This window comes from Hemicordylus capensis, chromosome 3, assembly GCF_027244095.1.
Source record: "Hemicordylus capensis ecotype Gifberg chromosome 3, rHemCap1.1.pri, whole genome shotgun sequence".
Classification (NCBI taxonomy): domain Eukaryota; kingdom Metazoa; phylum Chordata; class Lepidosauria; order Squamata; family Cordylidae; genus Hemicordylus; species Hemicordylus capensis.
In genome coordinates, this window is record NC_069659.1 from 48,300,460 (window position 1) to 48,315,135 (window position 14,676).

Consider the following 14,676-nt stretch of genomic DNA (forward strand, 5'->3'; position numbering starts at 1 on the left):
GCTGCTGCTTGTTATAGGTGTAAAGAGCAGTGATTAGCCCACAGTATGGAGAATAGGGAAATTAGCCACTCACTCCTATTTACCAGTTCAGCCCCCCTCTTTAGATCCCCTCTCCTCCTTCCTCACACTCCTCTCATTCACTTTAACTTAACAATGACTAATGAGGCCAATTTGCTGCCAATTAGTTGCCCCAGGAAAGGACTGCTAATTGTGGCAGGCAAGGTGTCAACTCCAAACTGCTCAAGGTGTGTGTGCATATGTGATGGCCAGCATGTCCCCCTCCCTTTTAATCTTCACCTGGGGGCTGATTAGTTTCTTTGTATTTGTTGCAAAATGTTAATTAGGAGCCAGGGACAAGGAAATTACAACTCTCAAGGCTTAATTGGGAAGCTCCTGTGGAGCCTTTTATGGCTATAAACTCCTTCTTTTCTAGATGGAGTTTTTAATGGGTTGCTCTTTGCCCTTTTTGGTTGAGGGCTCCAAGGAGCTCATTTCTCTCATCCCAAGAAGTGGCGAAGAAGAATGTCAAAGAGGGTGGAAGATAACCACATCTCTATATGTATTTGGGGTAGGGATGTGCACAAACCTGTATTCTTAAAATGCTGAATAGGTTCAGAACCCCCGCATTTGAACTGATTTGAATGTGGGGGTGGGGTGGCTTTAAGGATGGAGGAGGGTGCACTTACCCCCCGCCCCCAGTGCCATGCTTCCTCCTCTGGTGCTCTGAGTACAAATAGTCCGGCGGGGCAGCTGCAAACCTCCTTGGCACCCCGTTGTTTCCATGACCGGAAGTGCCATATGCACGTTGTTGCCGGGCACATGTTGCATGCACGATGCACGTGCACCTGCACGGCACTTCCTGTCACTTCCAGTCACTGAAACAATGGGGCGGCAAGGAGGTATGCTGCTACTATTTGTACTCAGAGCGCCGGAGTGGGAAGCGCAGCAGGGGGTGCGTAAGTGCACCCTTCCCCGTCCTAAAAGCCATCCCTGCCCCACCATTGGCTTGAAGGGAGCTGGTTCTGTGCACATCCCTAATTTGGGGATAAAGAGGTATGAATCACCAAAAGGTGTGTGTTTTAACTTTGGGGTAATGTACTTGATTTGGTAACTCAAAACTGAATGTGTGTAAGGACTCGACTAAAAACCATTCTGTTTCAGGTGATGTGAGATTATAGATGAAAGTTTATTTTGCCGGTTTGATGTGTGCTGACTCTTTCCTATAAGCAAATAAGCACTGCACAGGGCAGTTATCAAATTATGAGCATACTGATGTGAATCAGTCCAACTCTTCTTTTAAAATGAATGAAATCTTTCTGATCAAAGAGTTCTACCAACAGTTCACATTCTAATGGCACGCAAAACATAAACTTGAGTGGTGTGGTATTAAAGAAGAGGCCAACCTCTCATTACTCTGGCTTCCCATTTCCCCCTCTCCCTGTTCTCTGCCCAGGCGTAGAAGCAAGATAGCTGAAGGCATAAGTAAAATACATGGAACAAAAGAGGGCGGGGGAAGCAAATGACCTTGAATGGGTGACAAGGCAAAGAGAGAAGAGAAGGAGAGGAGAGAGGAAAAGCATCATGGGCAGAGAGATGGCATTATGACAAGATGTAGAGAAAGAGCTTGGACTATACGTGAAAAAAGAAAGGAACCAGCACAAGGACCAACGGTTCAGGCAAACTGACTTTCCAGGGGAGTCTAGCTATTGCAGTTGTATTAACCCAGGAGGCGTCAAGAGATCCCCTCAAAAGGGACAGCCTTTGTCTGTAAAGGATATGTGTCACGGAGCAGCTGTTTTGTCTGTTTGCGTGTTTGAAAATGTTTTCCCTCTTTGTTATAAGTGCCATTGATGCTTAAGAGACACACAAATGTTTTGTGGAAACAAATCACTTGCTTTCATCTTGAGTGCAACCCTGATTGCACTTGGGAATTTTTGTATGTCTTCATGTCTCATTCTCTTTATCATTTACATCAATGTGAGTTGTTCCTGTCATGAAAACTAGAGCTTGAAAGCCACAAGGGCTAGAGATGATGTAGTGGGAAGAATAGTTTGTCTGTCAGTTTATGCGCACCCTGTCAATAGACTTGTGGCATTCCTATTACTATTCTGTACTCAGTTCTATGTCTATGGAAAGCCCATGTTCCAGTTTTCCCAGCAGAGTCCTGGACTTCTCCTGAGCAAAATGAAATTCCACAAATGCATGATCCAGGGGGCCATTTTCTCCACTGGAGCAGATAGTGTGAGAAACCTGGGAGATAAAAGACACTAGATGTATTTGGTTCTTTAGGGATGTGATGTTTTCTTCAGCTCTTCTTATACTGGCACTAGAACAATATTTCAAGAACTTATTATTATTGTGTATACAGAATGTCTCCTAGTGGATGGTACATTGTTCTTGGGTTGACTTTGGCACAAACCTAGAAGTTGCATCAATCGAATGGCACAATTCATAGTACATATTAGGGATGTGCAAATTATTTCAGTCTAGAAATGTTTCAACTCGAAATAGGCTGCCTCGAATGTTTGGCTTGAGTGTTTGTCCTTCGAATCAAATGAACCTTAAAAGGCGTGATTACATTCGAAGTCAAATCGAATCAGCCAGATTTGGGTCAAATCTACCCTAATCAATTCGAGTATGGGGCAAGGGAGAAGGGAGGGGGAGGAGAGCCTCATTTTAGCATTTAAAAACAAAACCAAGGCACTGGGGGTGCCTTGAAATTACCGGTAATGTGGAATTACCTGTAAAAATTACCCTGCAGCCGGGGCGGGGAGGGGGAACCAGTGACCCAGCCCACTATTGCCCTTTGCCAAAGAAGAGGTGCCTTGCAGAGCTGGCAGCAGCACCAGCAGGGAAGTGGCAGAGATTTGACTGCTTGGTGCCCGCCACCCCCCTGCAGTTGCCGGCCTCTTCAAGAAGAGGCACAGAGGCACCTTTGAACTGCTCCTGGCAGGAACGTCTAAAATTGCAGCGCTAGCAGTGGCGGGGAGGTGGCAACCGGACAGCAGCTCACACACACACACACACTGGGCTATCTCCAAGCCTTTAAATGGCCTCAGTGCAGGGAAGCCATTTAAAGGGATAGCCCAGAGTTTTTTTCCCAATAGAACACTGGTGTTTTAGCACAAAAACACCAGCGTTCTGGTGAAAAAAACAAAACTTTTTTTGCACTAAATATTTATGGAGTGGGTGTGCGTGCGTTTGTTTGATCCCAACTTGCAGTGGCGTGATGTGAAGTATATGTGGAATGTGAACACCATATGGCACACTGTCTGCCATTTTATACAACATGAAATTCATTTTGAACTGTTCAAAATGCAGCTCAAAACTGTAGGACAATTAAGTTTAACCAAAAGACAAACACCCAACTTGGCTATTGTGCAGCATATGGCAGGTAGAAGGGAAACCTTGTGGTGCTGCTGGAGCCTTCATCTTTTCCACCACTTCCTTCAGGGCATGCAGTCCCTTTCTCTTTCTTTTTCTCTCCCCTGCCCCACCCCGCCCTGCCCCACCCCATGCCATTCACATGTGGCAGCCCCAGGAGTGGCTAGCCCACAGAGTGGGGGAAGCAAGCAAGGCAGCCCTAGGGAGCCTACCCTGGAAGCAGGAGTCTGTGGGTTCTTGGAACCCATGCACTCAATTATAGCTCCTCCCTGGTACATAGAGATAGGAACACAGGAAGCTGCCTTATACGGAGTCCCACAATTGGTCCATCTAGTTCAGTATTGTCTACAATGCTTGGCAGTGTTTCTCCAAAGTTTCAGGCAGGAGCCTTTCCCAGCCCTACCTGGAGATGCCAGGGATTGAACTGGGGACCTTTTGCATGCACAGTTGATCATTAAAGCCCTCCAAGCAAGAGGAAAGTCTCTAGGGAGATTGACAACGATAGGGTTGCCAGCTGGAGAGACTATTACAGTTCTGAGGTACCAAAAGCTATGGGGGGTGGGTCGGGGGGGAGGAAAGGGTAGCCACTGGAGGCATGAGCCTATGTTCTTCCAGCTTATTCAAATGTTACAACTTTTATGTACAGGTCACTAAAACTCACTTTCATAGTGCTCAAAATGGCAGAACTCTGCATGCTGAGGCCAGCACCCACTGGGATGGTGCAGAGCAGGAAAAGAGAGTCTCCATGCACTGGGTTAGACTAGGTGGATAGAAACTTCCAGAGGAACAGCCATATTAGTCAGCTGCAGAAAAAATAAGGAGTCTTGTGGCACCTTAAGAATAACACCTTTATTGTGCCATAGGTTTTGATGGACTACAGTCCACATCTCATGAAGTGTACTGTAGTCCATGAAAACCTATGGTGCAATAAATTTGTTCCATCATTAAGGTGCCACAAGACACTTTGTTGTTTTAGCTGGAGTGATGGCTGAAAGTTGTAGTTATGAAACTACCCAGGACCAGCTTGCTGCCATTTGATGAATGGCAATGAGCCCCTCTAACCTCTTGCTGGCCCTGTCCCAGGCAGGAGCCAGCGCTGATGCTGCCCTACCCCTTACTGGCCCTGCTCCTCATTGGGCCCACCCAGACATCCTTCACTGACCCATGCAACTCCCTCCCCTCTTCCCTTTCACTTCCAGTCTCATCTGGCACTGTGGAGTGTGTATAGTTTAGCAACGCAGCAGCAGAAAGGAGAAGCCAGTACCAGTGTCTTCTTTCTCTCTCACTGTCATCCCCTTCAATCATCATATTTGTCCACTTTGTTTCCTGTGGTGCTGGAGGGAAGAGGCAGCGGGGGGCTGTTATTGGCAAAGCAGTGCAGAGGAGAAGCCAGCCAGTGCTGCCAGAGGTACACTCCACACTGCCTTTTGCTGTGCAAACAGTTGGCACTCGGCAGCAGTGGTGCACTCCAGCAGCTGCGGCTGGAAGCAAGGGGAAGATAGGTAGGAACATAGGAAGCTGCCATATACTGAGTCAGACCATTGGTCTATCTAGCTCAGTATTGTCTACCCAGACTGGCAGCGGCTTCTCCAAGGTTGTGGGCAGGAGTCTCTCTCAGCCCTATCTTGGAGATGCTGCCAGGGAGGGAACTTGGAACCTTCTGCTCTTCCCAGAGCGGCTTCATCCCCTGAGGGGAATATCTTATAGTGCTCATATGTGGTCTCCCATTCATATGCAACCAGGCAGACCCTGCTTAGCTAAGGGGACAAGTCGTGCTTGCTACCACAAAACCATCACTCCTCGAAGAGGCAGGGGGCCAGTGAGGAGCAGGGTGCCAAAGTAGGGAGGGATGGATATGCGGTGGTGGCAGCAGAATTGGGTATGGGGCAGTGGCAGGAGACAGGTGAACTGAGGCCCAAGGAGTGGTACAGAACAGAGTAGCTGCATTTGCCACCCTGTGGCATACCTGTCACCTAAGGCCTGGCCTCATGGGAAAGCTGCCCCTGAAGGAAGCATGAGATTGATCTGATAAATGAATGCATAAAAGGACTCAACCTTGTGGTTATTTAGGCTTCATAGCGAATCAAAGCCATTGAATTTCCTCTGTGCTCAGTTCTACTTGGTGCTCTGGAAGCTGACTCATGGATTTGGCAAAATTCAAAGAACCAAGCAAATATTATATACATTTGCTTTACTCAGCTGTACCAATGTAGCTAAATATAGTACTGGCACAAGATACTGCACTGGTTTCCACTCAGTTCACATTTTCAGGATTATTTGTGGAATCACAAGGACTCTTTGAAGTGAGAGCTCAAATTCCGAAAGAAAAATATGCATCGTAGGGAGAATTTCACAGCAAATTCAGCTTCCTGTCATACCAAAGGAGACAGTGCAATCTTACCTTCAAATGGAAACTGTGTGGTATATAGAGATACTGTTAAAATCCTCTGTGCAACTGCATTGTCACAATCATGGGTGCAGGCTCTTTGATTTGAAATGGGGGAAGGGGCAAACTAAATATTATAGCTGCAGACCTGTGATGTTAGAATGCCTGTTGAGATGAAGAGGTGAGAAGCAGTGGGGTGGCTCCTCTCCTTTCAAGAGGAGTACCAGAAGATGGGGATGTTGAATCCTTTTTTTCTGTTTAAGTCCCCTTCTCCCTTGTACAGTTCCTCCCTTCAGCTACTTTTTTGTGTGGATTGCTTTATTTCTGGTCTTAGGACTGTAGGAAGCTGCCTTATACCAAGCCAGATCCATTGGTCCATTTAGCTCAATGTTGACTACACTGATGAGCAATAGGAACATAGGCCATATACTGAGTCAGGCCATTGGTCTTCTAGCTCAGTATTGTCTTCACAGACTGGCAGCAGCTTTTCCAAGGTTGCAGGCAGGAACCTCTCTCAGCCCTATCATGAACAAGCCAGGGAGGGAACTCGAAACCTTCTGCTCTTCTCCATCCCCTGAGGGGAATATCTTACAGTGCTCACACTTCTAGTCTCCCTTTCATATGCAACCAGGTGGACCCTGCTTAGCTAAGGAGACAAGTCATGCTTGCTACCACAAGACCAGCTCTCTTCTCCAAGGTTTCAGGCATGAGTCTTTCCCAGCCATACCTGGAAATGCCAGGGATTGAATACAAAACAGATGTTCTGCCACTGAGCTGCAGTCCCATTCTCATGTTGGATCTTAGCTTGGAGAAAAGTAAATGAAAGAAAACAGTAGGCCAGTGGGGAAATAGTAGGGGATAAAGGTTCACACGCACACCCTTTCACCTGCTATCTACTTGAAATAGACCACCCTGCTGCTTTCAAGCTGGTTAGTATGATCCATGTTTAAAGATATGGGGCCACACGTTGTGCTGCAGTACTAAGGTAGAACATTGGCTCTGCCATCACAAAGAGGGTCTCACAGCCCTCATAGACATATCTCTGGTAGCTAAAAGGGCTTCTCTGGGCAGAGGAAGGAAGCGACCTGATTTTTCCCCCTCCCCGTGTGCAGGGTTGTGGAACAAGTCTTGGCCACAGCTCAGCTCCAGGCTCCCTACAAAGGCAGAGTCCTTTTTCTGTCTTGTATTGCTGTGCAGCATGTGGGCCAACATGTGCCACCAGGACGTGTAGGATTCACATACAGCATGTATGTGAGTGACAGAAGCACCTCAATTTGTATCTTCACCATGATTTTAAATCTCTCTAAACATGGGGCAGTTAGGGAGGGAATAATAAGCCAAGGGTACAGGAGACCTCCTCAGAAAATGGAAATGCTGGCACTCATGAGCAAACATTGTCCAATCTTTTTGTTTCCATAGTTCCACCAAAGATCTCAAACATATCTTCAGATGTCACTGTGAATGAAGGCAGTAATGTGACCCTGGTGTGTATGGCAAATGGACGCCCTGAACCTGTCATTACCTGGAGACACCTCACCCCTACAGGTAGGAAGCCCTACACTGTCTCATGAACCCTGTTGTTACTTAAATGCCTTGCATTGTTCCCTGCTCCCCTGCACATAACAGGCGTGTGTGTTAGCCTACAAAACTGCCAGGAGTGTATCAACAAATCCATTGGATCAACAAAGTAATGAAGTTATTTCTACGTCAGACTGTGCCAGACATTCTTCCAACAGCAAGACTTCCTCCTTGCTTGTTTGTAGCTGTTTTCATCTAACAGCCAGCTGCCTTTGTCGTTGCAGAGATATAACAATAAGGGAAACCTATCACTAGTGGCAGACAAAGATAAAAGGCCTTGCCCTTCTAATAATGAGTTCGAATTGAGCCTTTCAAAACCACAGAATTGGCTTCCAGTATGGTGCCAATAGCCACGCCCTACCTGCAGCCTTAAGTCAGTAAAGACTGTTTCTGAGAATAGATTCTTTCTTGTTCAAAGGAGAAAGCTGCTTGGGTTATTTTTCTCTGTTTGGGTTACAAAACACAAGGTGTTATTAGGGATTCGATGAGAAACCAGCCAGGCCCATTGACCACTTAATTTTTCCTTTAATACTTAAATGCTTGGTTGCCTTGGAAAGGGCACTGTCATTAGCCTGACCCACAGGGCAGTCAGTTAGGAGAGAGAAGAAACTTTCTGATTATGTATCCATACAGCATTTCATGTTCACAAGTCTTCCTTATGTCAGTATTAAGGACATGTTGACAATGAAGGACATGTTGACACTAATAGCTGCTTCACACACAGCATAGTACACTCAACAGAAAGCCATAGCCAGGTCACACCTAGGTAATTTTGTTATTATACTGAAGTTTTTTTAAAAATTGAGGGTTTTTAAAATTATGTTGAGGTTGTTTTTATTGAACTTTTTATTGTTTCTATCTCATTGTTAACTTCCCTAGGGTCTTAGGACAAAGAGTGATATGAAAATATAAATACTAAATAAAATAATGTATGAAGGGGCCTAAAAATGCATGGCTTTAATTCATTGGGTTTGCATCACCTTTGTGTTCAGTCTGAGCATACATGCTGAAATGATTGTCCAAAAACTGTACCCTACAATGAAGGGCTTGCTCATACTATGATGGCTAGTATGAACATGGCAAAAAATGGGTGGGCCTGGTTTGCAGAATAGGGAAAGGGAATTGACAGGCAGATAGAAAGATGAGGGATGGCATGGGAATCTCCCAACTGAGAAAAGACATGGTGGCCATATTTAGGATGAATGCAGATTCCATTGGCTTTTAAGAAAGGGTCATTTTTTCAATATTTAATGGAGAATAATTAAGTATGGTAGAAAAGCAAATATGTCATGTGGCTGTAATAGTTCATGCAACATGATGGCAAAGTATAACATGCTTTCCCACAACATGAATTCATGCACAGCGACCTTTAAAAGGATGTCATAAAATACTCAAATCTCAATAACATTTTAAGTCACATACTTGAGTCTTTCCATAAAATGGCAATACAGATTTTTGCACTGTCCAGTAAATGCTGTACTAGTTTAAAATAGTCTTTTAAAAACTGAGGATGATATGCTCACCAATAGGATTACTGCTGTATTCTTGGGTGATACATAGCCTGTCAGAGTTCATATCACCTAAAATTTTGTGCAAAACTATCCAATTGTAGGACCATGCATCCACATACAGAATGGTACATGTAGTGTTTGTTTTTCAGAATCTCTCAGATTCACTTGAGTTTTAGCAAAAATATTTACCATTTCTCAAAGGATGTAGGAAGAACTGTGGAAATTCAACTTCTGGTACTGACTGTCATGACTCATATTTTAGGGATGTTCATGGAACCGGGTTGCCCTGTTCAGCTCAAATCTGGAAAAGATTTGAGCTGTCCCAGGCGGCTCAAGCTCGATCGAGCCCGGTCTGGTCTGGTTCCACCACCAAGCCAGCTTGAGGGGCTCGACAGCTATATTTGTAAAGGGGAATACAGCAAGGATACTTTACAAGTGGTGAGGGGGCGGTGAGGGAAAAGGTCTCAGGCTGTCCTTTACCTTGAAAAATTAAGCCACTGTGTGATGGAATGGGGGCGGAGTCAGTGGCGGAGGCTCCTTCCACTTGCCCACTGGCTTCCCAAATGACAGTCCAGGCTGGCTGTGGGCTGTTTTGGGCCTCTGTGCATTTGTACACAGAGAAGTCCGAAATGGCCCGCGGTCATTTGGGAGGCCAGCAGGAGGGTGGAAGGAGCCCCTGCTGCCACCACCATCCCCGCAGCTGGTGGGCAGCTGCCGTCTCAGGGATAGTGGAGGCAGCAGCAGGGGTTCCTTCCACTCTCCCGTTGGCTTCCCAAGTGACAGTCCGGGCCAGCTGTGGCCCATTTTGGGCCTTTCTGCATAGATGCACAGAGAAACCCGAAATGGCCTGCAGCCAGCATGGGCTGTCATTGAGACACTGCCCCACTGCTGCCGTGTCACTCTTCATGCGACCAGCAGGCTGCCGCTGTCCCACTGCACAGTGGCTTGATTTTTCAAGGTAAAGAACAGCCTGAGACCCTTGCCCCCAACCACGGCCATTTATTTGTAAATGGGAATCCTTGCCAGATCCCCCTTTACAAGAATAGCCATCAAGCTAACTCGTGAGGCAGGGGCTTGGCTCAACTCACCCTCAGACCAGCCCCTCTCCCGGTGGTTTGCACATCCTTATCCAATGTGTTCTTAATGTTGATGATCTCAATCATTTGCTGGATAGACCCATTTTAATCTATCCTTGGCAATAACCTGAGGTAGACCCAAAATATAGAAACACACCCTCTCTTTAGATGAGATTCCCCTGGGGAGTGAGTGAGGTTTTATTCCGATTAATGGTGAACACAGAAGTATTCAGACTGGGATGCTATCCTCTTAAAAAGAAGACATTTGACAACATACTTAGGAGCAAAGGTGTTAGAGGAGCTTAATGCTGTCATAGCAGAAATTTCAAGAGCAAGTAATACTGTGAAATTAAACAAGAAGCACAGATCAGAAATGAGAGAGACAGAGAAGAGGGAATGATAGGAATTGGAAAGTTAAGAGATTAACTTCAGTTCAGTTGCCCTTAAATCAGAGGGAGGATTAGCAAATTGTGAGCCAAACCTTTCAGTTTCTCCTCTGGACTAAGCTAAGTAGGGCTGCTGAGAGAGCTCCTGGACTTGACATACATAACTCCAACAGTTGGCATAGCTCCCCCATCACTACATCTGCATGCATGGAAAACCGGCATTTTTTGTATTTCTGCCTGTCAAGCAACAGTCAAAGGTACAAGTTGCCAAGCTGCCCTGCTAACTTGGCAAAGAGGCACCTTTTAATGTGGTGATTCTCTTTATTTAGCAGGGGGAGAGTAACTGGCCCTGTCCACACACACACACCCCCAGCACATTGCCTCCAGTGACTCTTGCTGGTGTCTGTCTTATGTTTCTTTTTAGATTGTGAGCCCTTTGGGACAGGGATCCATCTTATTTATATATTGTTTCTCTGTGTAAACTGCCCTGAGCCATTTTTGGAAGGGTGGACAGAAATTACCATTAACCAATTACAAAAAGCAACTTTACTGGGAACAGCCTATATTCTGTGACAATATCTATAACAATAGCAGCAACAATATTGATAATAAAATTCAGCCATTCCAGGTCCTTGGGAAGGACTCGATGTCTGGATAGAACAAACCTGTCAATAACACCTGTCTGACTGTTTAAACAACAACTACTACTACAATAATCCTTAGAAAACAATAACACAGAGGTGACTACCCTGAAGCTAAGGTACTTCACTCTATTGCAGCAGAAGAGAGGTAATGTTTGACACGGAGGTTATATTCATGACTGACAGGGCGGGTGGGCAGGTGCGGGGGAGAAGGCAGGGTTTCACAGGATGATTGAAAATTGCCGCTGGGAGAACGGACTGTGTTCCCACACGATGCAGCAGCATGGATCTCCAGAGGTCAGGACAATGTGCCCCGGCTTCTGGGTATCCCACAATGCACCATGCAGTGAGATACCCCAATGAGATGGTTGCTCTAGGCGCCCAACTCTGTGTGAGTTCGAGCTTCAAGCAGCCCAAACCCTCATATGATCCTGGCAGCCGGGTTAAGGGCACAATGGCACTCTTAACCTTGGCTAACGGCCGGGCTTGGAAGTTGGATTTGGCTGGGCAGGATTGCCAGGATCCATATGGATCCTGGCGCTCCACATGAGCAGCCTACCCTAGTCTAGTCTGCCCTAGCCTGAGTTAGGCTGCTTGTGAGGACAGCCTTACTGTCTAGGATACTTATAGGTTATAATTCATAGTACTAATGCTAATAATATTATTAGTAGTGGTGGTGGTTAAAAAAAATCACAAGTTATATTTTGCTGCTTAGTTCCATCCCCAGTAGAAACAGCAATAATAATAAGCAAGAGAAGAGAATGCTGCCAAGAAGAAATGGGGCGGAAGGAGGGCAGAGAGCCAATAAGAGAATGTGAACAGAGCCAGGAAGCGAGAATATTTCCTCCACTGAATGCAGAAGTGCCAGCTTGTTCCCTTCTGTTGTTATTAGTACTAGGTGTAAATGTGCCAGCCACTGAGGTGTGCTTGGAAATGTGTCCTATTTTCCCCCACCTTTAATTAAGTTATATACTTGCAATCTGTTAACTTCCAAGGCATAATTTTAATGTGAAGGGCTATCAGAGTGTTTGATCTTCCTACTTGTTGGCATTTCAGTCTTCATTGCTGTCTAGTAATTTCTCGTAATATTGTCAAGGAAGTCATCCTGCATCCTGCATGGAGCATTTGAGTTAAGTGAATGTTAATTGCTGTGAAAATGAGCAGCGGGAAGTCCCATTACTGGTCCTCTGTATGCCATACGTACTTACTTACAGATTTGTAGACTGCCCAAAACTTCCAACTCTGGGCAGTTTACAACATAAAACAGATTAACACAAAATGAAGATCTTTAAACAATTCAAAACTATTTATTTAGCACTTACAGCATAGCACTAGCACTTACATTTATATACCGCTCTATAGCCGGAGCTCTCTAAGCGGTTTACAGTGATTTAGCATATTGCCCCCAACATTCTGGATACTCATTTTACCGACCTCGGAAGGAAGGAAGGCTGAGTCAACCTTGAGCCCCTGGTCAGGATCAAACTTGTAACCTTCTGGTTACAGGGCAGCAGTTTTACCACTGCGCCTTTATTTATTTATTTATTTATTTATTTATTTATTTGTTTGTTTGTTTGTTTAACATATTTATATACTGCCCCAAACCAAGGTCTCAGGGCAGTTCACAACAAAGCAATAAACATAATATTAAAGTCAATTAAATTTTTTCCTCCACTGAATGCAGATGTGCCAGCTTGTTCCCTTCTGTTGTTATTAGTACTAGGTGTAAATGTGCCAGCCACTCAGGTGTGCTTTGAAGTGTGTTTTAAAATGGGTTAAGAAATAAATATTTAGAGACTTTTAAAAAGTTGCCCGGGTTGGGCTGGCTCTTATTTCAGCAGGAAGCGTGTTTCAGTGTCTCAGGGCAGCAACAGAAAAGGTCCCTCCCTGTGTAGCCAGACAAGCTGGTGACAACTGCAGACTATCTCAATGGGTGATGGGGCTCATAGCAAAGAAGACATGCTTTTAAATACCTAGGGCCTAAACTGTTTAAGGCAGGGTTTCTTAACCTTGGGCCCCCAGATGTTGATGGACTACAGCTTCTATCATCCCCAGCCACAATAGACATGGCTGGGGGTGATGGGAGTTGTAGTCCATCAACATATGCGGGCCCAAGCTTAAGAAACCCTGGTGAGGGCTTTAGAGGTTCTAACCCGCATCTTGTATTTTGCCAGAAACTTATTGGTAGCCAGTGTAGTTATTTTAGAACAGCAGAATTTCACTGACCACAGATCCACCTATCTGCAATTGAGTAATTGACATCCAACCGTGGCATAGGTTAAAAAAATGGTTAAAAGAGGGTTAATTCTGCATATTCATGGGTTTAGGGTGGCTGGAAATGACAGCCAGAAATGATCTTTGATGTCATATTAAGAAAAGGAGCCATTTTGTGCCTTTTGTGTGTGTGTGTGGGGGGGCACTTTCCTATGATTTTTTGTGTGAAAATTGGGGCATTGGGGGGGCATTCCTGGACAGCTGGGGACCCGCGTAGCATGCTAGGGCACTCCCTCCCACCTTTTCCAGCTTTTTTGTTGATTTTGTCCTTTTCTCCAGCTTCCTGGAACCTGCCCCTGCCCCAGTTCCCATTGGCTTAATGCTTGGTATCTGTGGTTTTGGTATCCGCAGTAGTAGCAGAGAATGGAACCCTCATGGATACCAAGGGCACCTGTAGAGGAGTAAAATGGTCCTTCCTAGATGACCCATGGACCCACCTGGCTGTTGCCTTCTGTACCAAATGCAGTTTCCGGACTACATTCAAAGGCAGCCTCACAGAGGTGTATCTAGGGAAAATAGCGCCAAGGGCAAGCACTGAAATTGCGCCCCCTGTGCAAAACATCTGACACCCATCTTTCAGATAGCTTTACTATAATATCAGCTGAAAAATACAAGTCAAACTCGTTAATCTTTTAATATTTCAAAAACTGTTTAGCAGTGGACGTAGCCAGACCAAAAAAAGCCAGAAAACTACAAATTTCAGTATGCTGGGGCTCATGAAATACCCAAATACTATGCGGATGTGTACTTGGAAAGCTAAACAGAAGTGCCTGTCTAATGCTCTACTATGCATTGTAGCATCACTATTACATAAGTTTTTAAAATAAATGGAGAATTTGACTTTTCCCAGATACTCTGAAAATCATTAAAGGATATGCAGAGTAAACTGTGTCACTGCTTGGAATATATTCTAGTATTTTAGAAAGACAGTTCAAATGAGAGAAAGAGAGCAAGAAACTCCCAGTGAGCCTTAATACTAAGGATTTCACACTGATTCAAAGACAAACTCACCATTAATAGCCATATTATTAAGGCATCACATTTAACTCACTTATCACAAGAAGCAAAGTAAGAGCAAATGAATACAATCCTAGCTCATAAGCTTGAGCTCAGTATTCACAAGCCCTGATTCTCTGTACATAGTGCCAATCTGAATATGTGTACAGTGACTTATATTATATTAAATTTAATTTTATAGCATAGCCTAGGGCCTCACAGAGGCCATTTGCGCATGTGCGGTGGCCATTTTGTTTTTGGTGGCCATTTTAAAAAATAATTTTTAAAAATGGTGCCCCCCCTTCAAATGGTGCCCGGGGCACATGCCCTGCCTGCTCTACCCTAGATATGCCCCTGCAGCCTCACATAGTGCAGTAGTAGGTTAACAGCATATGTAAGTTCTGAGCTCTGTTCTGAGGTTGTTTATCTCAAGAAATGGATGCT

At 45.0% G+C, this 14,676-nt stretch overlaps 1 protein-coding gene across 3 annotated transcripts in view; it reads left to right on the plus strand.

The window, feature by feature from the left end:
- Positions 1–14,676, plus strand: part of LSAMP (limbic system associated membrane protein) — a 699,205-nt gene that overhangs the window by 413,467 nt on the left and 271,062 nt on the right. For all 3 annotated transcript variants that reach the window (XM_053312266.1, XM_053312265.1, XM_053312267.1), the window contains one exon: positions 7,190–7,315. In XM_053312266.1, the coding sequence (XP_053168241.1) occupies positions 7,190–7,315 (126 nt within the window). The remainder of the gene's footprint in view (positions 1–7,189; positions 7,316–14,676) is intronic.